General features: G+C 37.2%; 1 protein-coding gene and 1 long non-coding RNA gene across 6 annotated transcripts; one reads left to right on the top strand and one right to left on the bottom strand.

Annotated features, from left to right (window-relative positions):
• The first annotated feature begins 467 nt into the window (after window positions 1-467).
• Window positions 468-17,058, top strand: LOC18424955 (uncharacterized). Of its 5 annotated transcripts, XR_016042756.1 has the most exons (5): window positions 469-1,082; window positions 1,166-1,344; window positions 1,928-3,719; window positions 15,885-16,484; window positions 16,662-17,058. XR_016042756.1 is itself a non-coding variant. In XM_088849697.1 (3 exons), the coding sequence occupies exon 1, from the start codon at window positions 1,443-1,445 to the stop codon at window positions 2,358-2,360; it is 918 nt and encodes a 305-aa protein (XP_088705823.1). In that variant the 5' UTR covers window positions 1,351-1,442; the 3' UTR covers window positions 2,361-3,719; window positions 15,885-16,484; window positions 16,662-17,058. The 5 variants fall into 5 exon arrangements, 2 of the variants coding, with proteins under 2 accessions (XP_088705823.1, XP_020517434.2); XR_002279364.2 differs by lacking the exon at window positions 1,928-3,719 and having other exon boundaries at window positions 468-1,082; window positions 16,374-16,484; XR_016042755.1 differs by lacking the exon at window positions 1,928-3,719.
• Window positions 17,059-22,269: 5,211 nt separating this feature from the next.
• LOC148780114 (uncharacterized) lies at window positions 22,270-24,808 on the bottom strand. The gene is made up of 2 exons (XR_016041835.1): window positions 24,126-24,808; window positions 22,270-23,843 (listed from the first exon to the last, which is right to left on the bottom strand). It is a non-coding gene; the product is annotated as an uncharacterized LOC148780114 (long non-coding RNA).
• Window positions 24,809-25,152: the final 344 nt, after the last annotated feature.

The raw sequence follows: 25,152 nt of genomic DNA on the forward strand, positions 1-25,152 counted from the left end.
CAGAGCATTGACAACTTCATTGGACTCCCTATAGATCAGTGTTGCAAAATCGAACCAGAACGGTTAACTGGAAGTGAGTCCAGAAGCAGTTTAACTGGCCCAACCAATAAATCGACCAATTCAACTGTTCTAACTAGACAAGTCTCGGGCGAAAAAAAAAATACAAAAAAAATCTACTAAAATATGAAAAACATAGAAAGAATGATTAAAAACCCATTCAAATGAAGTTGAAAATTAATGGAAAAATAGATTTAAAGAATCGGTTTGTGTCTAGAGATATTTTTTAAATTTTTTTTTAAAAAATGGAAAAATATAAAAGTGAGAATTAATGGCCAAAACAATTTATAATATTTACCATAATATAAATAATATTAAAAAAATATATTACAACCAAATTCCTTTTTTGGGATTTCATATACATTTTTTTAAAATTTTTTTCCTTAAATACCAGCTGATCCAAAAGCGTCTGAAATTAGAAGAAGCGCGGTTACCTAATAGATCGCCCTGTAAGACCCCAGTGTTCCTTATTACACCAAGAATACCCGTCCACAAACGAAATCAACTTCCAATTTCCTCCTTAAAAAGCCTCAAGCCCTACAAAAAGAGTGACTGATTCAGCTTGGTCAGCAGTAGTAGATCCAAAACGAAAAAATTACATTCCCATTAAAATCTCTGAAAAACCCCCGGCCCGCTGGCAGCTATCCATCACAAATTTGTTTTAAAAACCCTGTTAAGGGAGGTTGCCCATTCACTCTCGCCCTAGATTTCAACAAACCTAAGCAGCGGGAGCACTGTGCTATCTTCTGCTACTATCTGCGAGCAACGCCTGCTGCTACTTGACGAGGGCAACAGTAATGTAATGCGTGCTCGCCCTAGATTTCAACAAACCTAAGCAGCGGGAGCACTGTGCTATCTTCTGCTACTATCTGCGAGCAACGCCTGCTGCTACTTGACGAGGGCAACAGTAATGTAATGCGTGCTCGCCCTAGATTTCAACAAACCTAAGCAGCGGGAGCACTGTGCTATCTTCTGCTACTATCTGCGAGCAACGCCTGCTGCTACTTGACGAGGGCAACAGTAATGTAATGCGTGCTCTGCAAACCCTGCAATCATCTCTCTTTCCTTTTTTTCGCCCTAACTTTGTCTCTCCAATCCCATTTCTCAGACACCTACACAACCTGCAAACCCTAGAATTTTCAGAAGAGTCCTCCAGCGATGCTGACAATGGTGCACCCAGTAGCTCCTCAACTCTCCGTTCATTGCAGGCAAGAATGGAGTTTTACGCCAGAGCTGGAGAGGTATCAGAAGCGCAGAGGACACTTTACGAAATGGCGGGCTTATCGGGTAACAAACCCTCTGCCTATGATTATAATGCTCTCTTTTACAACTACCTCAAATCACCGGATGCTTCTTTGTCGAAATTGGTTGAAATTTTTACGAGAATGAACAATTTTGGCCCTTTGCCTAATGCCTCAACTTATAATATAATGCTTAATGGGCTTTTTAGATTAGGGTTCTTGGACGAATCCTGTAGGATTGCGGAGGAAATGCATCGAAATGGGTTTGTTCCCTCGTTTGCTTCTCTGATGAAATTGTTAAATAGACTTCTGAATTCAGGCTTTTTTGAGCGATCGATTGATATGCTAGAACTGATGTTGAGATTGGATTATATTCCCACTTTTCCGAGTGTTAATTATCTGATCAGTTATTTGAGCAATAGTGGTTGGGTCCGTGAGGCATTTTTCTTGTATTGGGTTCTCTGTGATAGGGGTTTTGTCCCAAATGTGTACAGTTACAACCCAATTCTTTTGGGTCTCTGCAAATTTGAGGGAAGCTCTTGTGCTCTGGCCTTCTTTTGCCAACTCAAAAAGATGGGTTTTGTTCTCAATGTGTATTCATATACAGCTCTGGTTCATGGGTTTTGCAGAGAAGGATTATTGGGCGAAGCCTATCAGGTTTTGCAGTTAATGGACGATGAGGGTTGTGAGCCCAGCACTGTTACTTACACTATACTCATCAAGTTTCTCTGTGACCATGGCAAGGTTGATGAAGCTTTTGGGATTTTTGCAGAAATGGAGAAACATGGTGGTTATCCTGATTTGGTTTCTTATAATATAATTCTTCGGGCTCTTTGTTGCTGCCATAGGGTTCCAGAAGCCTGTGAGTTGATGCGTGTTATGGATGAGAAGGGTTTCTCTCCTGATCAGTTTAGTTACTGTGCATTGATTGGAGGTTTTCTCAAAGTGGGGCAAAACTCTTATGGTGTTAAGCTAATGGATCATATACTTAATAGTGATCTTGACTTAGATGTTGTGAACTGTAATATTTATTTTAATTGGTTATGCCATGCGAATAGATGAAGAGATGCCTATAATCTGTTGATGCTTTTGAAAGGCAAGGGTTTTAACCCAACAATTGTTACTTTCAATACCATAATAAACGGTTTTTGCTTGGAGGGAAGACTTGAGGAAGCTATAGAGATTCTTGATCAATTAACTGGAATTGGATGTAAGCCTGAATTGGTTTCTTACAATACTGTTATGTGGGCAGCTTGTAAAGAGGAAGATGGTGAAAAAATACGTAGAATTTTGCATCAGATGGTGATTGATGGCCTGAAAATTAGTCTATTTATCTGCACCTCTTTGATTCAATACTTTTGCAGTCGTGATGAATTCTCAGAAGGTTTTAAGTTATTGGATGCCATGAAAAATATTGGCATGAGTCCTACCATTATTACTTACAATGTTCTGATGGATGCCCTCTGTAAAAAGGGGTTGTGTAAAACCGCCCTTAGGGTTTTCAAGGATTTGAAGAACTTGAGGCTTTTCCCCGATAGGAACTCTTTTAACATTCTTCTTCATGCTTTTGTTAAAGAGCCCCAGTGGCCACTAGTGAGCAAGCTATTGATCGGTATGCATGAACAGAGTTTGATGCCTGATGCTTACACTTTCAGTTCCTTGATCTATGGCCTCTGTAAACATCAGGAGGTGTCTTCTGCCATATATCTGCGCGATCAGATGCTACAAAATGGAATAAAACCTACTACCAGTGTATATAATACTCTGTTGGATGCCAGTCTTAACAGATGCAAGTTATGGCAAATATATCATATCTTAGTTGATATGGCTAGAGATGGGTGTGAACTGGATGCAGTGTCCTTTAGTATTTTGGATTGTGTTTTGTCAGAAGGTGGCCCTTACGGATATCCAAGGGCTATCATGATGCTGAAGGCTTTTATTAAAATGGTTATGGAACAGTGACATAATATAACTGACAAAATTTTACGAGAACTTTTTCGAGTTCCTTTTGGTTTCAACCATGAGGGTTATTGTTGAATCAGTCTTAGATCTACACGGTCTGGTATAATGTAATCCTCAAGATTGCATGATTTATGAGGTCATGAGGGTCATTACTTTTTAATCAATAGATCAGACATGGATGGAGGGGAGTGAGACCAAACAACACAGTAATGTTATGATTCTCCCACATTATCCAATCCCATTGATTGGTTGGACATTGATGTTGGCCGTTGATCAAATTTAGAGCAGAGAAATTGTTCTATGATTGATTACCTCATGTAATCATTAGGTGTGATATGCAGTATGTACATGATGCAATGGGAGTTTGTTCGTTGTTGTTGAAAGTTGAAATCCAACTACTTTCGACTGGGTCTGGAAAAGATATTATCTCACTGATATGGCTTTCCATCTTTGAAATTGGTATGCACATGAACCTCTCTCTTCATCTTTGGGACCATGGGAGACCGTTCAATTTTAAGAAGCCTTGTTTTTACTTGTTCTTCCCTGTTTCCTTTGTTGCCTTCAAGTTCCCTTGTTTTTATTGATTGACAGCTACTAATTTATTCTTCTTTTTTTAACAGTAAATGTTTTCTGCTGAATGAATACTAGATCAAACTTACCTGTACAGTTATTTGTTTGGCTCATCCCTTAGTGAGAAGATCTTAAGTTTTTGAAGATACTGACAATATATTGATGATTATAATTACAAAAAGCCTCACAAGATGTAAAAGAAAGGCCGTCCACATGTTGGATGCTCTTCATACCTAAATAAAGTGTAAAAATAGAGTCCAAATATAGATATAGGCATCCCACGAGTTGAGTGCTCAAACACTAATGTAATGGGCATCGAGACATAGTTTCCAATTGAGATCCAGAATCAATTTAGGAATTAGAAGCTCGCAATCACGCGGCTAGAAGATTCCTATTATTGGAATCAAGGTCCATACAATGTGAATTGCAAGAATAGAAATCCTACCTTATGGCAATCACCTTCCAACCCATGTGGAATCAAGATTCTGACCTCTTTGGACTCACGCACCAACCCATTTGGAATCGAAATTCATACCTTTTTGGAATTGAGTTTCAAACGATTGAAGTCAAGATTCATACCTTTATGGGATCACACACTCAACAACTTGGAACCACAACAGAAATCAACTGAAAATGAGTTTCATAGTACCAAAGATTCATGGTTCTAGAATATACTTATGCAATAATTCCTTAGCATTTGATTGATGTAAATGTGCTTAGCCATGATTTCCCTAGTATTGGAATTGCGATCCTCTGAATAAGGGTCCCTAATGATTCGAGGTTTCAAGCGTGAGCTGGTTAGTGATTTGTACTCTTAAAATCCTATCAACATTCGGGGATATGGGCTTTATATGATTTCTAATTATGCGAGGAGGGTGAAGATGTGAAGTACTTCACTTTTAATGCTTTAGGGCCCAAGTTGTAGCTGGTTTGGACTTTCCTGCAAAAGGCATTAGAAGATACTTTGTTAATAACTCTAGACATTTGCATTTGAATGTTGATTCCATGTTACCAAAACTTTGACCATGGGATTCAATGTTCTCGAATTTGGATTCCAAATCAGTCATATTGGTTTTTCATTAATATTTGAAGCTAGATTCCATGTTGATTAAATCATGGTTTCATGCACCTATGAACCACAATATTTGATGCTGTGGAATCGGGATTAAAAAAAATAAAAAAATAAAAAAGATTTGAGACTGGATTAAAAAGAAAAATAAAAAAATAAAAAAGATTGAGATTATATAAAGGTGGAAGCGAGAGCATGTTGATCGAATTGCAATTTCCTGCGCCTATGAACAACGGTATTTGATGCTATGGAATCTGGATTTCAAAAAAATGAAATCGAGATTTCTAACTTTATAGACACTGATTCCATGAAGATTCCTTAAAGGAATCACTGAATTGAGATTCTAAAGCAGAATCACCTCTTGGGGTGAGATATTCTTGTAACTATGATTACATAAAAGAGATATATTTACATTCTAGATAGTCTCAGAAAGATATTATAGCAAAATTTGTACCCAGAAGAGTAGACAATGGGAAAGGTAAGGAAATGGGAGGATAGTATAGGAGTAAAGATAGAAATAGCATAGAGGTAGAAGGTAAAGAATACAATGCAGAAGAGAAAAATAAAAGAGGGGGGTGGGGAGGGTGGAGATCGAAGGAAGGTAAAGAAGAGGGAAGATAACATAGGAGTAAAAACAGAGATAATGTTGAGACATGGGATAGACAAACTAAAGAGTAATAGGGTGAGGGAGAAAGAGAGAAAAGTAGACTGTAGGGTGAAAAAAAAGAGAGTACAGAGTAGAACATAGTGGAGAAAAAGAGGAAGAGTAAAAGATGAAAAAAAGAAGATGTAGGAGTTAGAAGGATACATAAATAATTCAATTGATGTTTGGTGCACCACTTGTAGCAGCACCCTATGTAGCCAGGGCATCCACCATTGCATTGGCTTTCCATGAAATATGATGGAAGGCAACATGATGATGCCTGCATAGGTGAAATACTTATCAAATATATATGAGAGTCTCCATGGACATCGACTCCCATTGGCCGACAAGATGACATTCTTTGAGTCCCCCTCAACTATGAGATTTTCTCCCCAATCTAGTTTAAACCTCTTTAAGCCTTCGAGCAGTGCGTTTGCCTCAACCTAGATTGTGTCACTTGTACTAAGGAAGTTTTAGAAAGAGGAGATGGTGTTTGCCTCTGAGCCGTGGAAAATACCCCTAAATACACAAGTGTCGGGATTACCCGATGAGCAGCCTTCAATGTTATGCTTAATGGTTCTTGTTAGAGGGCTCCACGGGGTGAGTATGGAATTTTGGGAGATGTATTTGATGATCCTGGACTAATGGGAGGTGAAATCAGGCCTGGAGAAGTGTTTGACACCTTTGAAGTTTGTTTCCCAAAAAATGGTGAGATTTCTAGCATATTCAGCGATGGCAACCTCGTTCTGTGTTTTGCTCTAAATATTTTTTAGTTTGACTCTCTCCAAGTTATCCGTAGGGTGGCTAGGCCAAAAGCTCTCTGTGGGCATAGACCTGCTTTGGGATTGGGTGGAGAGTAGAAGATTGAGAGAATTTGTTCAATGTATGGTGGGGTCACCACTAGCCATAGTTTCAAAAAGCACTAGGCTGGTCTTGGGCAGCCTGGGGGGTCCAGGCCGCCCAGGCGGGTGCTCAGAACCTGGGCGGCCCATTTGAATCCAAATAAGGATTTTGGCATTCTGCAGTTATGTCAGTATCAGTTATATGTATTGCAATACGTAATATACTACATATTATTTAGAACAATCTAGTTTGAGTTTGATTGCTCAATTAAAAAATAGTGCAAATTACTAAAGCAATAAAAAAAAATCACTTACTTTGAATTTGATTGCTCAATCTTCAAACTTCCACCTCAAAGATGCTTCTAAATACTCAAAATCTTCTAAAAAACCCCCTAATAACTTTGCAAAACATCAAAAAGTAAATATAATACCAATGGGTGATGTTTTGATCAATTTTTGTTAAGTTTGAGTAACCCTTTGATACTAAAAATTCACCACAGTCTAGTTTTTTGGGGGCTCTCTCTCTAAATTTGGCTCCAACAAGTTTTCGGTTTCAAATGAACCTAAAACCCGAATTTTTGGCACTTAAAAACAAAAAAAGAGACAAAAATGTCCTCACTGAATGGTTTTTTTTGCTCCTGGGCAGCCGCTCAGGGCTGGGCACTCGCCTAGGCGGCTGCCCAGAGATCGACCGCCCAGATTGGCCGCTTAGGCATGGGCGATACACCCAAGCCTTCTGGACCGCCTAGGCGGCCGCTTAGGCGCTGGGCGGTTCGCTTTTTGAATCACTGCCCCTAGCCAATTAAACCAAAAAGCTGATGCAAAAATACAATGAAGGAATAGGTGGCTGTGTGTTTTTTGCTTTGACGTTAATCGGTCGTCTATTTACGTTTTAACTGGTTGAATTCCTTATTGTTACTTGTTTGATTTGTATATAACTGTTCATGGTTGATTTATTGTGTCAATGTGTTTTGGGAAGTTTGTATTGGAGTTGTATCTATTTTCCACGAATCATCTCATCCAACTTGTATGAATCTGGTATTATAAGATTATGATTGTGGAAGTTGCATATCCTGATGGGAATACTAGATCTGTTTGCATATGTTGAGTGTGGACAACACTAAGTGTCTTAAGGGCTCTGAGTGCTCTTGAGGCCAAATCTATCTTGGATTGATGCAGAGTCATCATTAATAGAGGTCACTTGGTCCTTCAGTTAAGTGGCATTGGAACGCACTATTTAATGCAAATGTCAAGTTTCATCTCCTAAGCTAGGAAGGCATGTTGGTATTATCGACCTAGTGATTCTGCCAGAAATCCTATAAGATTCTGCCAGAAATCCTATAAAAAACCTCATGGGGGAGCACCATGAGATGGTCAGGCTCACTGCAATCTTTGCGAGCTTGTGATCATTTCCTTCGATTTCTAATGGTGCATGAGGATGAAAATTTCCTTTTGTTTTCCATGATGTCTCAGGCTATGATGAGTATCTTCTCCTTATTAGCCTGCACCTTGCATCTGCATTTCCCTTATTCTTGACCTCCATGGAAGAGGAGCTGAGGCTTCCTTATATTAGCTTTCTGTATCTCATCTCTGCACCTATGGTCGACGATCTTTACAAAATACTGTGTTGGTGTGTATTCTGGGAAAACTTCATCCCCATTAGGGGTGATACACTAAGGAGTATGCAACTGGAACTGTGGTGTGACACTCTTGTTGAGGACTATTCCATTATAATTGGATTCCTGGGTAGCTTTAGGAGTTTGCTTATACTTGAAACTATGTCACCTTCAACATTGTGGATTTAACAACTTATATACATATAGTACATAAATGCAAGAATACAAGTATTGTTGAAAATGATTTTGAATCCGAATTATTTTAGGAATAGGAATCGTGGAAATGCGGCCAGATAGAAGATTCCTGTTTTCAGAATCAACATCCATACAAGAGGTATCGAGATACGACTAAAATGATATCAACGTCCCTACATAGATGGAATCAAGATTCCTAGCACTATGGAATCGAGTTTCCGACCTATTTGGAATTGACCAATAAAGAATCAAGATTCCTTCATTTATGGAATGGAGCTTCCTAGGCATTTTGAATTGAGATTCATACCAATTCGGAATCAAGATTCATAGCAATTTAGATTCTAGTTTCGAGTCATCTGGCAATCGATATGTGTAACCCCCTTATATTCAAGCATCAAGCAGACACATGGATAGTCTTGATTCTTTGTTCTACTTGGCAATAAGTATTACCAAACCATTTATAACTTGTTACCAAACCATTTATAACTTGTTACCAAAACAATAGTCTGATACCGACGTACAAAATTAAATGCAACAAAGAGTTTCACGACCATTTTTTAATCAACTTGGCACACTTGTATGTGCATATTATTTTTAAATTTCTCAACTTACAATTTCTCTAATGTATCATTACAATGCACGATAAAGGAAATCAGCCTATAAAGAACATAGGCCACTTGATTTTTATTGGTCATTTTCTATAAAAAAATACGACATAAAGATGATTGCATCCTGTAACTTCAGAATAGGTGTCGAGTAATTTGATGCTTTGATATCGTTAGCATCAGTTGTCCAAAACAAAGCGAGTTTTACATATAAAACATCACTTCTCCAAAAAAATAGTAAATAATAAATGAATAAGAAGATGAATGCAAATCTTGGGCGTATTGAGGGATTTGCGCCTCATGATAATGAGGGTAAAGATGTAGAACATATAAATTTTAATGCTCAAAGGACCAAGTTGTCTTGATCTTTTTTACCTGCAAAAGACATTTGAATCATACATGTTAAGTATACCTTAACTCTCAATATTTGCATTTGAAAGTTGATTCAAGTTACAAATGATTCAGCACTGCGTTCATCGAATTACTATTAAGAGCACCTAACCATGAGAACATTGAGAAGCAATGTCCTCCAATTGGGTTCCAAATAACTGCAATCAGAATCCATAATAATGAAGGTGAGTTTGCATTACAACGAATTGTAGATTTGTGCATCTATGAACAATAGTACTTGATTTTGTGGAATCAAGATTCCAAAAAAGTTCGAATTGAGATTTTGTGGAGGTCAAAGCAAGATGCCATGTTGATTGAATCATAATTCTCTGCACCTATGAATCGAGGTACTTGATGCCATGGATTCTAGATTGAAAAAATCTAGATTCATTACATGTGGAATCGGGAATAAACAAATGTGAAATCAGGATTGAATAAATGTTGAGATTGATATTCGAAAAAGTTGGGATTGAGATTCCATGACATGGAATCGAGATTCTGAAAAGGTTTAAAACGAGATTCCTAAATTAATGAATCAGTATTATTGAGTTCCAGGAAACGGGTTTCGTGAAGATTCCTTGTCGGAATTGTCGAATTGGGGTTTTTGAATCGGAATTGCAACCTTTGCAGAGAGATTCCAGTAGCCATGAAAGCAACCATAAAATTACTTAAAAATGGAATAATGTAGTTTTTAGTTAATGGTCATGTAATATAGAAAGAAAACATTAATAATGATTTATTAGAGCCTTGGTTGCAAAGGAAGAAAATGATTCCATTGACTAGTATCACTTATGAAATTAATGGTTGTTTTTAGGCATGGGACCACCTTAAAAATATATTCGAGTGACAAAGGTAGAGATTAGAGAAAAGGTTCAAGGGGATGCCCCAAAGTAGCACCTTCCTCAAGGTTTTATATTTTTTTGGTAGGTTGGCTAGGTTCAAATTCGATAACTCAAGTTTGAAATGAGTGCCTTCCCAAATTCGATAACTCAAGTTTGAAATGAGTGCCTTCCAACATGTGTTGCATGGATTCTTCACTCTAGACTCTGGACCTACGTTGAACACGGTTGGACATAGGTATGGTACGGCATGGGCATACCTGTATTCTTTATTCCAAAAAATTACGAAGAGAGCATTTTCGAGACACATGGAATCCAACGCATCTGGATTCTTTTTTGGATTGATCGGATTCTTCTCCCAGAATAATCCTGTAAAGATTTTCTTTATTCTAAGTCCTAAATATAGAGAAGAGGTGAGCATTCTTGAGACACATGGAATCCAATGCATATGGATTCTTTTTTGGATTTGATCGGATTCTTCTCCCAAAGTAATTTTGTAAAGATTTTCTTTATTCTAAGTCCTAAATATAGAGAAGAGGTGCATATCTCCAACATCTGGCTCATAAACCTAATGTCTCATACTTGTGCCATAGTCAAATGCTTGTGAATTCCTCATTATAACTATTGCTGGATTTTTTGATTCATCATTGGTTCATGTATAAGTATTATATTATTTGATTCTTGTATTTTTTATGTAGCAGTACACCCATGTTGCAATCACTAGCATTTGGACTGAATTAATCTGCTTGTCTTTTTGTTGTGTGTGGATAACGATCATGTAAGTGGACCAAGCTATTGATTAGCATAAGCTGGACAACTTAGATTAAATATTTACCAAAAAAAAGTGGGGTTCTAATGGACCCTAAATTTGGCACACATGTAAGTCTCATCTATGCGCTTCAAAAATAAATGGATACCCTTGAAAATGTAGGGTAAAATATGTCCTCGTTCTTTGCCCGTCTAGATTCTCTTCTCCTTCAATCTGGGTCGTCCAACCTCAACTATTCTATAGGTTGGTTGTTTATGTATATGTATGTATATGCATGCATGTATGTATGTATTTAAGGGCGGGATGTGAATACTTGGATACACCTTTGAACTAATTTCTCCAGCATTAGCTGATGGGCAAAAATTCCTAAAAAAAACCCTTTGAGCCCAAATTCTGCGCTCACACTCTCTTGAACCGTGGGGACTAAAAAAGAAGGTTATGCTGGATTTCCTTGAGAAAGAAATTTAGTGGATGTTGGCTCTCCATTTTAGATCTAGGCCTTTAAGAACTTAAAATTATATATATATTTTAGAATTATTCATTTGTCGATGATAAGATCTAAAGAAAAAGCTTATGATAGAGTACCTCGAGATTTGATTTAGTGGGTGTTGGGAAAGAAAGGAGTCTCCAGACACTACATCGACTTGGTGAGAGATGTACGAGGGATTGCTAACTAGTATACGAATAATTAGTGGAGAGATGAGTGAGTTTTTATTGACAATAGGTCTATATCAGGGGTCAGCATTGAGCCCATATTGTTGGAATTATGTCTTTTCAAGGCCTTCAAATTCTGACATTTGAATAGCTCTTAACTTTAGTGGGAGTATTAGAGCAACATGACTCTAGGATCTTGGCATGGGACCAAGAGTCATAGAACCCCGAGTGAGTTATGAGGAGGATTTGTATGGGTTGCAGCTTACTTCTTTGTCAAGGTCGGTTGTTACGATTGAGCCTCATGATTGTGTGATGGGCCAAGGCAATGTGATTTATATGATTGATGATATAAGCTCAATGACAAAACAACCTTGTATGGAAAGGTTGGAGTCGATCAAACGACATTGGCCTAAATCTCTGACTCTTAGAACCTTCTTGTAGCATGTGCACAAACAATCACAATGCATGGAAAGGCGCTCTTCCAGGGATACATTGGTGAGAGGTATGCACCTACCAAGAGAAGAACCCCTGCACCATGTGTGTGCATTTCCTCTAGGGGGTGCACCTGGAATCCACAGTACTTGGTGATTCACGCTCATTGGTTTGACTTTGATAAATCACATTATGAGCCCCTGATTATACACTGTAGGTGACGAGTTTGTTGGGTCACATCGAGAAGGTGGCTTCGGATTCCAGGTTTAGTTGAGTGGAGTGCTTTGATTCCTAATTCAACTCCATAGGAGCCTAATTTCCCTTGGAAATGTTTTAAATAGTGTTGAAGCGTTTTATATTATGGAAAATGATTTTTTTGGATTTTGGGAATTTTGTTTAACAAGAAAATGAGCTTTTTGGAATTATTTTTGCAAAATGACGAACAATCCTCCTATGAAACACCCAAATGGCCTATAGGTGTGCACGTGGTGCCACGGGGGTCCCACATCAGCCCTGCGTGGAGGTGATGTGGGGGTGACATCAACCCCCCATGGAGACCCCCTTGTCCTTTGTGTATTTGTTATTTAATGTTAAGGGGCATTTAAATGTGTTATTTTGTGATATTTTGGAAAATTAGAAAATTAGTTTGAGCACATGTTAAATGTGAAAAGCAAGTGCTTTGTGCACATGGGTGAGTCTTCTAGAAGGGACATAGGGTTTGATATTTCAACTTAAATCCTAAAGGTATTTGGAAATTGTACACTTAACCAACTAGCTTATAGTGCGTGATTTGATTAGCCCCTCTTGCTCTTAAAAAGTGGAGGGAAGTTTCAAATTTGATTTTTGCTAGAAGTTGTCTAATTAGCTCAAGGGTATTGCCCTCTAGCTTGGTTTTAAGTTCAATTATATGAAAAGAGCATGGGTATTTTAATATGAGAGAAACTGGAGTAAATTGTGGTTATTAAAAAAAGATAATGATGCTTAAATCCATACCACACATCTTAAGCCATGCATTTCATTCACTTGAGTTCAATCCATAGTTACCGGAATCTCTCCATCGACCTCGCGTTTCTTGTTCCGAAATTCGATTCCGCATTTTCGTTAGGAATCTCTACGGAAACTGTTTCGAAACCAAAGAAACTCGATTCCTTAATTTTAAAATCTCGTTTCAATACATCTTTAGAAACCATCTATTGGAACCAAGGAAATTCGATTCCTTAATTTCAGATTTTCGATCCTACGCATCTTTAAATACTTGAACCCATTAATTGTGGGTAGACATTCCCAAATATATCAAATTTGGATTCCAGCAAGGATTAAATCTTGATTCCACGTCAATTGGAGTAGAAATCTTCCTTCGAATGCTTCTAATGGTTTCAGGGTTTCATTATTTTACTTGTGCCACCATGGAAGGCCTTTACTTTAAATTTAAAATATAACTAGTAAATACAACACATACAATTTAAAGTAAAACCATGGCATAGACATAATCCTATTTTGTCTTTATAATAATGAAGTCAAAATCACAATTTAGAAAGGGAAAAGTTTATATAGAGCCGAGGCTCTAAACAGTCAAGTTAGATCCTACCTCAAAAACTTCACTAAAAGAGATTGTTTTGATACCCAAATATCCTCAAATTGATCATCTCGACATCAAGATGCATGGACATGAGACAAAAAATGGATTTCAAGATTTGAAAATAGTGTATTTTGTAATGAATTTTTGGATCATCAATTTTCAAGATTTTGAAGTTTTCATTGATATATTGATCTACACTTTTTGAAGCTTTAAACTTTATAAATAACGATGAAAATATATTTTAAGGCTATCACAAAGATTTCCTGTGTATAAACCACATTTCTCGACACTATTTGAAGGTAGGCTCTAATTCGATTATTTAGAGCCTAGGCTTTATACAAACTGCACCCATTTAGAAATACTTGTATTTTGTATATAATGACCGCAAGTTCAATAATCAACACGATCACTTTAAAATTTGGGAAGCCTTCTAATAAAAAACATCCAATATAGGTTCTAAAGTTGATGGGGCTCAAGATGTGCTTGTGGCTTCCTTCTCCATAAAAATATAATCTCGATTCCTGGTAGGAGTCGTCAAAAGCCTTCCATGTTCCATATTATTGTAAATCTCGATCTCAAACTGGCATGGATCTCTGATCCATATACTTCAAAAACTTGATTCCAAATATGTTAGAATCACGATTTGAAATAACAACATATCTCAATTCCTTATGTGTTAGAAACTCAATTCCTCATATTAATGAATCTTGGCTCCTGAAGTGTTGATTCCAAGGGGTTGCGAATCTCTATTATAAGGAGGACGAAATCTCGATTCCATATGTGGATGGAACTTGGATCTATTTCGATTGAAATACGATTTTTAAAAACTAGGAATCTCGTTCCTAGCGATTCCTATTGTATGGCAACGATACCTAAGATAAGAATCTTGTAGTCGGCCACAATTCTGCGATTCCAGTTCCTGAAACGATTCGGGTTTCCTAGTGTTGCCAACAACTATGGTTTCAATCTCTCTCTCTCTCTCTCTAAGTGGCACACCACTCTCTCTTGGTCACACTTGTGTGGCACACCCAAAGCTATTCCTCTTCCTTTCTCTCTCCTCCATAAGATCAAAAGTGTGTGTTCAATTCAAGTGAGAGAAAGCTCCATTGATGATGAATTCAAGCTTAATCAAAGCCATGGATGATCTAGTTTTGAAGGCCATCAATTGAGTAAGATCTTATTATTTGCTATTGATTTTAGTCTTTCCTTCTTGCTTCCTAATTACAGCAAGGTTCCATTATCCATTTGATTATTGATTCATAAATTCTTGATCAAATTTAGTCCATATAGTTGAAGGGATCATCCGTGCATAAATTGATCTAGTTTCCATGACCTTTTCTTTGAGATTTTTAGAGGATAATTGACTGCTATTTCTGAGTTTTTCACCTCAAAATCAGTCAATTGAATAGCATTTTTGATAGATAAAATTCTTGATTTTATGAGAGGAGACTATAACGAATTTCTATGGCACGGTTTTGTGAACTCTTGAGACTGTTTTGTGATCTAATCTCAAGATTTCTCCTACGAGCTCCACTTATGTTTTTGTTTATTTGATCTCTGCAAATTCTTCCATGTTTCTAGTGTATATCAGTAGATGATTAGCTTCCCACTCTTGACATGATGAATTTGGCTGAATTTTGAGATATGCCATCAGATGTCACTTTATGGCACATAGCTATGGCCTAGGGCCGTGAACTGGGCACCCGAGAACTGTGATTGGCTTCCCATGGGCATGCTGCATTGCATAATTCATTTGAGCATTTATGTATTGTAATAATGGTGATCATGTTTCCTCGAGTTTTGTGAAGTCATTTGATATATAAATTTGCAATAAAATTCAATGGTGTAGAAGTTTTAAAATCACCTCATACTTGTCTAGTTCGTTGATATCTATGTGTAGTTGTGTTTAATGTTGCTCATGGGACCCTAATTGAGTTGTCTCCTCCTATTTTTGAGTGTATACTCAGTCATTTGTCTACTGTAATCACAGTTATGCTATTGTAATTGAAGGTTGTAAGCTCATTTGTGGTGTATTGTACAAGAATTTTGAGTTGTATTCACTTGTATTGTCTCATTGCCCAAGTGCAAGTCTATGTAATTTGGTTTTTTTACACTCTCATATACCTCTTTGTCTTAGTTATGGACAACTTAACTAGGCACAAAAAAGATGAGGTACCGTGGTACATGTTGTTCGTGGGTGACATAGTTTTGATAGAAGAAACCTTAAATGGCGTCAACACAAAGTTAGAACTTTGGAGGAATGTTCTAGAATCTAAATGCTTTAAAATTAGCTGGACTAAGACAAATTGTATGGAATGAAAGTTTAGTAATTATAGTAGTAGAGATGAGGAAGTAGTTAATATTAACGGTAAAAAATTACCAAAAAGATTATACTTTTGATATCTTGGTTCGATAATCCAGGAAAATGAAGAGATTGAGGAAGATATTGCACATAGAATTAGAGCTGGATAGACGAAGTGGAGATGTGCAAACGGAGTTTTATGTGATTGCCGCATACCAATGAAGCTGAAGGCAGTTCTATTGGACAGTTGTGAGACCATTTTTGATTTATGCGGTAGAATATTGGCAGTCAAGAAACCGCATACCCATAGAGTGAGTGTAGTTGAGATGAAGATGTTGAGATGAATGAGTGAAAAGACAAGAAGGGACAAAAATTCGAAATATGGATCGTCTTACAAAAACTTTTGGGTCATGTTGATAGTTTGTTTTATGAGTTTTGGCCCATGAATTAATGTTGCAAAAATTAGCTCAAGGGAGTATGTAATCTTTTACTCCACCACCACCCCCTCCCTTACCCCTCTCTCTCCCTGCCTCACTCCCTCCCTCTCCCTCTCTCTTTCTAATCTCAGCCATTTCCTCTCTCTCTCTCTCTCTCTCTCTCTCAATCAGCCATTCTCGAGGAAGGCCTGCATCTTCTCCACAGAGACCACAGCAGCATCCCTCACTCTCGCCACACCAGCAGAATCCACCACAGTAGCGTGTCTCTCTCTTGCCACACAGGTGAGTTTTTTGGCTTCACCTCTATTTTCTTTTTTATATGGATAATGGCCTGTTGGCTACATTGATGGACATGCAATCCAAGCGTCAACAACACGAGAGAGATGGGAAGAATCAAACCTCGCCCTTTCTAGGTTGTTTATTGACTGCTGAAAATGAACATTGACTGTTGAACTGCAGGTGATTGCAGGCATAAAATATTGGTGAGTCGTCAGAGGAACGATTGAACGAAATCTCAGTTTGGCCTCTTGGCCTATACATAAAATCTGGTTTGCAGCATGGCCTCTTGGCCTATACATAAAATCTGGTTTGCAGCATTGATCTGCCCTATTTTCGAGTCACTGTGATGTAGTTATCTATTGTGCCTGGTTTGATTGTGGTGTTTCCAATGTAATATGTTCCTATGCTTTTGTCATTGGCATGGTGATTGGGTTTAGGGAGAAGTGGTCTAACTTATATTGTGCAGAATTTTTGTTTGGTTTTTGAGGGACAATTGGTGTGTTGGTTGTCTGAGGACTCCTTGATGTACATTATAGAAGGAATATTTTTATGACAGTTTATGGACATTTGGTAGAAATTCTCTTTCCCATTCTTTGTTACTTTTTCATTTTTTTTTCTATGGCTCATGAGTGTGGTATCTGCACATATTCACATTGGCGTAGGATTTGGCTTAATAACTGCATAATGACGGATGTGACGTAATATGCATTTATTTGAGAGTGAAATTTGTTATTAATTAGCATCATATCATGCCATTATCGGTGAGGAAATGAATGCTACTGTTAAAGGACAAGAGTACTTAGGGAGTGTTTCTCGGTCCTTTGTAAGCATTAAGGATCCTGTAGGTTGCAACTTTAAGCGATGTAGCCCTGTAGGTGACGACTCTATTGACCCCCAGTGTACACTTTTATTTGGAAAGAATGATTTAAGTGATATCTGAGTTTGGCCTCTTGGCCTATGTATTTGGTACAATTTAGTTTCCCTTTTATTTTATTTTTCGCCTTTTGGTCTCTATGCATTTGAAAATGTAGTTATTTTCATTAAATGAAGTATAAATTTTGGTAACAATATAAACAACGATGTTGAAGGTTTTGATTGAGTTCAATGTGTTCCTGGTACTACCTGTCTTCTAGGATGTTGAAGGTTGTGTTACTTGATGTTGCATTCATGGAACCCAAAGATTTGGCTCAATTGTTGGTGGTCAAAACCAGAGCTGGGCTATTTGATAAGCTACTGGTCCGCTGCATAACCCCAAGAGTTTGCAAGAGTAATATTGAATAACCCAAAGAACTTGCTATTTGATGAAGCCACGAACATCTCAACTATTACTAGCTCAAGAGTACATATTGAATAACCCAAAGAATTTGCTAGCTCTGATACCTCATGTTCGTCTGCAAGTATATTTGCAGATGAAGTTCCTCACGGGCTTCCGTGCTGATGTTTAAATTAGTCATTCTTATGATTATGTATTGGCATCAATTTGGAGATCTGGTGGTGCTAGTGGATTCTCCATGTATCATGAATCATTGATCTTCCATTGTAAGAGATGGGAATTTGTTGTAGTTTGTTAATAAAGAACGGTATGCGTTGTTCTTGGTTCGAAGTCGAGGCCAATTGTGTAGCTTTGACAATCAAAGGTCCATCAACCACAATACTAGAAAATTATCAAGGTGCAATGACTTTTCATGCTAATATCATAGAAAAGGCTTTCCCATAACAAAATATTTCTGAAGTTAATATCAAGTAGAATAACTGTTTTATGAGTTGCGAAACCACTCTTTAATCAAGTCAAACACTTTTTAACGTAAGTGGTACAAAAATAAACGTATTCATTACATACAAAAATGGGAATTGTTGCATATGCCGTAAGGCATAAACAATTTGTTGTTGAATGACCGGTTGGTTCAGGCATGACCATAAGATGCTCTTGCAATACTTGTGAGTGATTCCTTTGTTGTACATTACAATGCCTCAAGTTCACATTGTAAGTCGTCACTTCCATATTTTCATTGCACCACTAAAAAAAACTGTTTCGGACACCGATAATACATTCTTCCAGGGTTGGATGGGGAACTTGATGTGCTTAAATTACATGGTATGTCGTGCCGCAGACAAGTATGATGTGGATATCCTCCAGTATCTGTGGAAACTGATGACATCCTGACTGGTTCAAAGGTCTTGACCAAATTTCACAAAAAATTAAACAAAAAAAATGAATTTCTCTTGCAATTGACTTTTTTTTCATAAGCACTCGAGTCTCATACAGAAACAAGCGTCCCACCTAGAATAAGGAAACGAAATTCTACTGCAAAAATACATCACAAACAAGCATCCCACATAGGACAAGGAAACGAAATTTTCTAAATCTATAAATCCATAACCCACCCAAACGACTGTCACATCAATTCAGTATACCATAATAATCCTCTCATTCTCTTCGTTACATGGGAATTTTTTAGACTATAACAGTTTGTTTATGGTTGTATGAATATATTGTATTTAATGAACTATATGTCTTTAAGGTTTTTTACTTTCATGACGCCTCATTAGTATTGGAATTAGTTCTTGGATTAAAAACTCTCTCAAGAAAAACTCAGTGGAAACAATCATTACATCCAGAGGACTTATCTAGGAGTTAACTTTGGGGTGGTCCTATTTGGATTAGGATGGACTTGTAGACCCAAATTAAAAAAATGTTAAAGTTTCAAATATGGAGAGGTCCTAGTGTACCTACCTTTCGGCTGCTTTTCACTTTTTTTTTGTAAGGGCAATGGTTTGATAGGGCTGCAGCCCTATCAAAATAAGGAAAGCCTCACTTCGAAACTCATCAAAAATTATAATTCATCTATCCAGCTTGAATATAAAAGTTGTCAAAAAAAAAATGAGGATTTCAAGAGCTAAAGATGGTGCATATTGCAACAAATCATTTAGACCATCCATTTCACCCAAAAAACAAGTGTTCAAATATCCACAAGATTTGTGCAATTTTTTGAGTTTCAAATTTTATTGTTGGTATTGGAAATTAATTTTAGAGCCATCATAAACATTTTCAATGCCGAAAGTACTTTCCAAATGACAATTTGAGGTTAGGCTTTATTTTGTTTTCATAAAGCCTTGGCCCTCTAGAAACTTTATCTTTTTTATAATGGCTTATGTATAGAGAGAAATATATATAAAAATAGAGGGAAACCTTGAGAGCAAAAAGAGAAAATTATACATACAGAGAGGTTTTGTAAGAGATTGAGTTTGCTAAGTACCAACTAGTAATTTTTTTTCATTATTATTAGTTAAAAACTGTCGATCGTCTTTTCTTGTGGATATAGTTACATCTATGACAAATCACGTAAAATCCTAGTGTCCTTTTTGCATTATTTCTTTCCTGTTTTACTATTATTATTATTTTACTTGTTGCTGGGGTTGTATTTTTTCTGACTTTTTATTTACCAAAAATCAACCGGAGTTTCAGAGTTTCTATGCAAAACACTCCATATTCTGCAGGAATACGCACAAAAAGTGAAGCGTAATAATGGAAAACTCAAAAAGTAATGAGAACTAATCAAAACTCGTTTTGTACAATCTACTTTAAATCATAATTGGAACTGATTGAATTGTATGAAAGTATCACATGGATAAGATAACCACTATCAATGTCAGACTACAAGTTAATTTCTTTAGAGATACAAAAGCATGGTTTTGAGTAGCAAAAGGATTAAAGAATACAGTACTTTATATCCTTAAACTCTAAAAGCTTAATTCGATGCTTCTCAATATACTTCAAAAAATTCTTTAAGAAAATTCATGCAATGCTCTTGTTACAGTATGTTTGGACCTCCAAACTCTACTGAACATTACTGCAATATGCATATTTTAAAAGAGTAAAGAAGACAAATGCATGAGCATTGGTGTTGCTAGACATCCTAAGATGCCAAAAACCTTCTTGAGACACCCATTTTCAAATAAACAGTCTGCCACAAAAGCAAAGGCTGTGGAAACAAATGCAGCATCTCAATGGAGCTTTTAGCAAGTCTCCAAGGTGAAGGACCTTTTCCCATGGAGCAACCACATAGCAAGTCAACGGTTTATAACATGTGAACTGAAGAAGCTACACATAATGAAATTGACGCCGAATAGAAGGGCGTGGAATTTCTGATCACATCAAATTTTCTAACAAGCTGAAAGAGCTGGGGTAAAGCAAGCCAGTCCGATGTTCCTGTACAAACACTATTTGCAGTTTGACGGCATGACTCTTTGAATCAAGCAAGCCCTTCCACTACAAGTTAAACCTTGGGGAAGAATAATAACATTTATTAACAGAACTTATATATGCAGCATCTTCAGTTTTCCAGACATCGTCTCTATCTATGTGTCCACCCGATCACATCCCAGTTGATCAGTCGAAACAATCTTGCATGGTCCTTTCAAGTTTACCTCAGATTCCAGTTATTTCTTCCTTCCATGCATATCATGGTTCGCTCACAAGTCCATAATGGCAATGCTGTTCCAGCTTTCATATAATTTTTGAACCAAATTATAAAGGTATCATGACCATAACAAGCAAACTGGAGAAGAATCATTCCTTCCAAACTTCCTAATGAAGTTAAGCAGAACAAGCAATATAGTCCATTATTTCTTCCTTGCAACAAAATGTATATATTTTTTAAGGAAATAAATGAGGCTAAAATTGATCGCTTAGAAGTTTATCTTCAGTTGCCAATCAATTCAAAAATATCTGAAAATTTGATTAAACCTTTAAAGGAGAAGCTCACATTCCAAGGTCCATAGTGAACTCTGTTTTAACTGGGACCCTATACCAATAATTCTCATAACTCTCAATCAAACCATTCTAATGACCCTGATTTATAGATTAAACTTTACTTGGTTGCAAAAGAAATCCTGATTCTGATGTAAAATGAATTCCAATTTAAATTTAAAAGGACATGCCAATTTTGTGCTTGATGAAAATTAAAAATTCCATAATAATGGCAACCACTTTTCCAATCTGCAAACAACAACTTAGGTAAGTCGTAACTTTTCACTCTATGTCACCTAGATGCTTCAGCATTACATTCCCAAATATATTCCTTACAGGGGGCTAGAGTCACTAAAGTTCTGGCAACATTTTTCTCTAACAGATTCCTCATTCAATTCCCAAAAACAGCTTATCATCAGAAGACTCTTCTCACCTTTTCCTCCAAGTAGATGACAATCGAACTTATAATTTGAAGTGACAATTTTTAGACATACTAGTCAGACTGATTTTTCCATAAGTAACATTTGATTAGAGCACAGGTTATAGTAGAACTAATCAACCAAGTATGTTCTGGATCTGATCTGATCTGGATTCGTTTCTAGATCCCATATATACTCCGAATCTGGATCCCGGTGCATCCGAACCTGATCCGATCCATTCTCAGCCCTCTCTTTCACTATTCAATTTTTATACTATCTTCTACTGTAGAACAGGTTCTTGGGAACTGGGAGGCTTCTAAGGCCTGGTCTTTCACTATCCCACATATAGTGCAAGAATTTTCTTGAGTGCTGGTAGGGAAAAGAGATCCATCAGTAACCCATACAATGCTTTGATCATTTGAGGGTGGAGAGTCAATGAACAGCCAAAAAGGCACTATTGTAACACCAAAATAGGCTTCATAAATATAAGAACAGCACTGCACATGAACTTATAACAAATAACTTGCACAAAGAGAGATTATTCCTCTGCTCCCCATTGCAAAATGGCTGATACTTCATATGTAAAAGCCAAAACAATTCACAAACTAAATACCAGAAAGAAAAAAACAATGGCAAAGTGGATCCAATTCCGTAAACTTAATTACATTTAACAATTTGTCAGCTTGAATAACTTTCAAAAGCTCCATAAACTTAATTACATTCAACAATTTTTCAGCTTAAATAACTATCAAGAGCAATGGAGATTTTTCCCAAAACAATTGATAAATTCATCACTCTATACAATAATTTTCCCCGTAGAAAACCACTAAACTGTGCTAAAAAAACTCTGCAGGCCAAACCACTGCAATGTTGCCCAAAGACTGCTCTTTAGTCTTCCAAACCACGACCCCAAAGTCCTCTTTCTGTGGCTTCCCAAACTCCTGAATTATGCCTCAGAGATCATGAAAAGTCTAGATCTCACATAACCAGCATAAGCAGGCACAACCTCCAACATACTTATAGCAAATTTCAAATCCTCATCTTCAATAGGCATTACCCCATTAAGATCCATAGCCCCCATTCTCTCTTCATTCCTTCTCTCTGCTCCTCCATTCTTTCTTTCTCCTCCCAATTCAACTTGAGAACCCATCAACCTCTTTGAAGAATGATGAGCTTTCAATTAGGCTAGAAGCTTCTTTCTGTCAAAATGTTTCCTCATATGGCCACCTAAAGCCTGACCTGAATTGAACCATTGGTTACACTTAGTGCATATATGGCTCCCTTGCATTTCTGGCGAGAAATTGTCAGGAATTCTGCCGATTTTTGGTCTTTTATTGACAGATACTTTCAAGAAGGCCACTGAAATCTCAGACCCAATTCCAGAAACTTGAATATCCTCTTGTGATATTTCCTCCTCCTCAGAGTTATTAGTGGCAGAGACTCCAATAAAAAGCTTCCTCTTCTTTGAATCATGGCAGTTTGAAATGATTTCACCTTCTTGGGGTGTGCCAGAATTAGCAGCTGTCTCAATAGCTCTCGCCTCCCTCTTCACCTCCGTCTTCTTCATCCATTGGCCACGACGGTAAACTAAGAAGCTTTCATGGAGGATTTCACTCTTTTTGGGATCCGATTCCAGGCTTTCCTTGTCAGTTTCTTGTTTTTCCAAGAAACCCAATTCCTCCAAATTTCCTTGAGATTGAGAAACAATGGGTAAGTGATGCACAGTTTGTTTGATGCTATTTGAAACTCCCTCAAATCTCTGTCTCTGCAAATCTTTACTTTCGGATTTTGTTCTTTCTTGCTCCAGATCCAGTGACCAACCAATTTGAGAGGGGAGAGAAAGGATAATGTTCTTCTGTTATGGTGCTATTGGTATGGTATGACAAACTTTCCACTGAATTCATCTGTGCGCCATTGCTGGAATATTTGACCTGCAGGTTCCTCTCATTCTTTCTGGCGAGTACAGGCTTTTCCGGTGGCTGAATCCCTCTCCAATCTCTCTTTGGGTGGCACCTCATGTGGCCAAACAGAGCCTTCCTCGAGGGAAATTTCTTGGTGCACAGAGCACACACTGGTTCTTGTTGGGTATCCTTTGTTGTTTCTCTATTGTTGTGCTCTTTCTTTCTCCTCTGCAACCATCCTTTCTCCTCTCGTGCTCATCTTTCAAACCTATCTTATCACTGTCAGTGAAACCTGCAAAAACACAAAACCATGAAACTTCGATTTGAGAAAAACCCATACCATAATACGTTGATTACAAAAGAACCGATATCAAAAAAATTTGATTCAGAAAGACGCAGACAAGGAAATTATAAGAAAAAATATTAATTAAAAAAGTAAGCAATTCAGAAAGAACGCAGCAGGTAACGAAAACATTAGCAAAGAATCTACATAACAAAATTTTGATTAAAAATTTACCCAAAATATCTTGAAAGAAGTAAGCCATATCTGGCTAAAGAATCTGCAAAAATTTACCATAATTGGATGCATGGGCTTTAACGTGAGCTCCCAGAGATCGCTTTGAGCCGAACTTCAGGTTGCAGAGCTTGCAGCTATAATGGCCTAAAACTCCAGCGAGCTGATCAATTGAGAAGCAACTGATTCGGGGAAACTGAATTCACATTGAGAGTCTGTTTTCTTGCCCACCTTGAGCCTGATCGTTAACCTTGGGGTCGATTGGTTTCCATCAATGGAAAATGGTTTGGCCTCAGAGCCAGAGGAATTTGAAAAAACAGAGATGGAGGGTTCCGTGGAATCAGAGAAGGGAAGATAAGAGAGACCAAGACTTAGAGGGAGACAGAGGCAGAGGTACGCAATGAACGAGGAGGAGGGGGAGAAGGAAAATGAGAGAGAGGCCTCAACTGTTGGCCAGACTTAAAATGAGAGAGAAACAAAAGAAAGAATTAGAGAGAGAAAGAGAAAGAGAGAGAAAGAGAAAGAGAAAGAGAGGGAAATGAGAGAGAGGGGAAAGATACCTCTTTCTTTCTCCTCAACTGTCAGGGTGGCAAGACGTAAAAAGAGAAACACAAAACATACTTAGGGAGAGAGAGAGCTCTAATTGTTTCTTCCTCAACTGTCGGGATCGACGGCTAGGATCCAATTTCCCATTTCTTTATTTATCTCATTTAAATTTTGAATTTCCTTTCTGACGTTAAATCGTTTGTTTCTGTTATTGTTCTACTTTTATACTATAGCATTGTATACATACTGTGCTCCTTTTGGAGCACACTATACTTTTATACCCACACTTATATGACTATTTGGGAGGATTTGTTTTTAATCTGAAAATTGGGTAATCACATTAGAATCACTTGATGATTAATCTCATTTTTTTTTTTTGTTTTTTTTGTTTTTAAAATTTGAGTTTTTTAACACTTAAATCTCGCTCTCTCTCTAAAAATTGGATGGTTTCCATTCAATTATAAGTTTTTTTTTTTGTTTTTTCAAATGCTTAGATAGTATAATTAGAAAATAATTTTTTATTGAAATTAATCTGTCTGTT

Source organism: Amborella trichopoda, chromosome 10 (genome assembly GCF_054954075.1).
Source record: "Amborella trichopoda isolate Santa Cruz 75 chromosome 10, AtrichopodaSantaCruz75HAP2 v2.0, whole genome shotgun sequence".
Classification (NCBI taxonomy): Eukaryota; Viridiplantae; Streptophyta; class Magnoliopsida; order Amborellales; family Amborellaceae; genus Amborella; species Amborella trichopoda.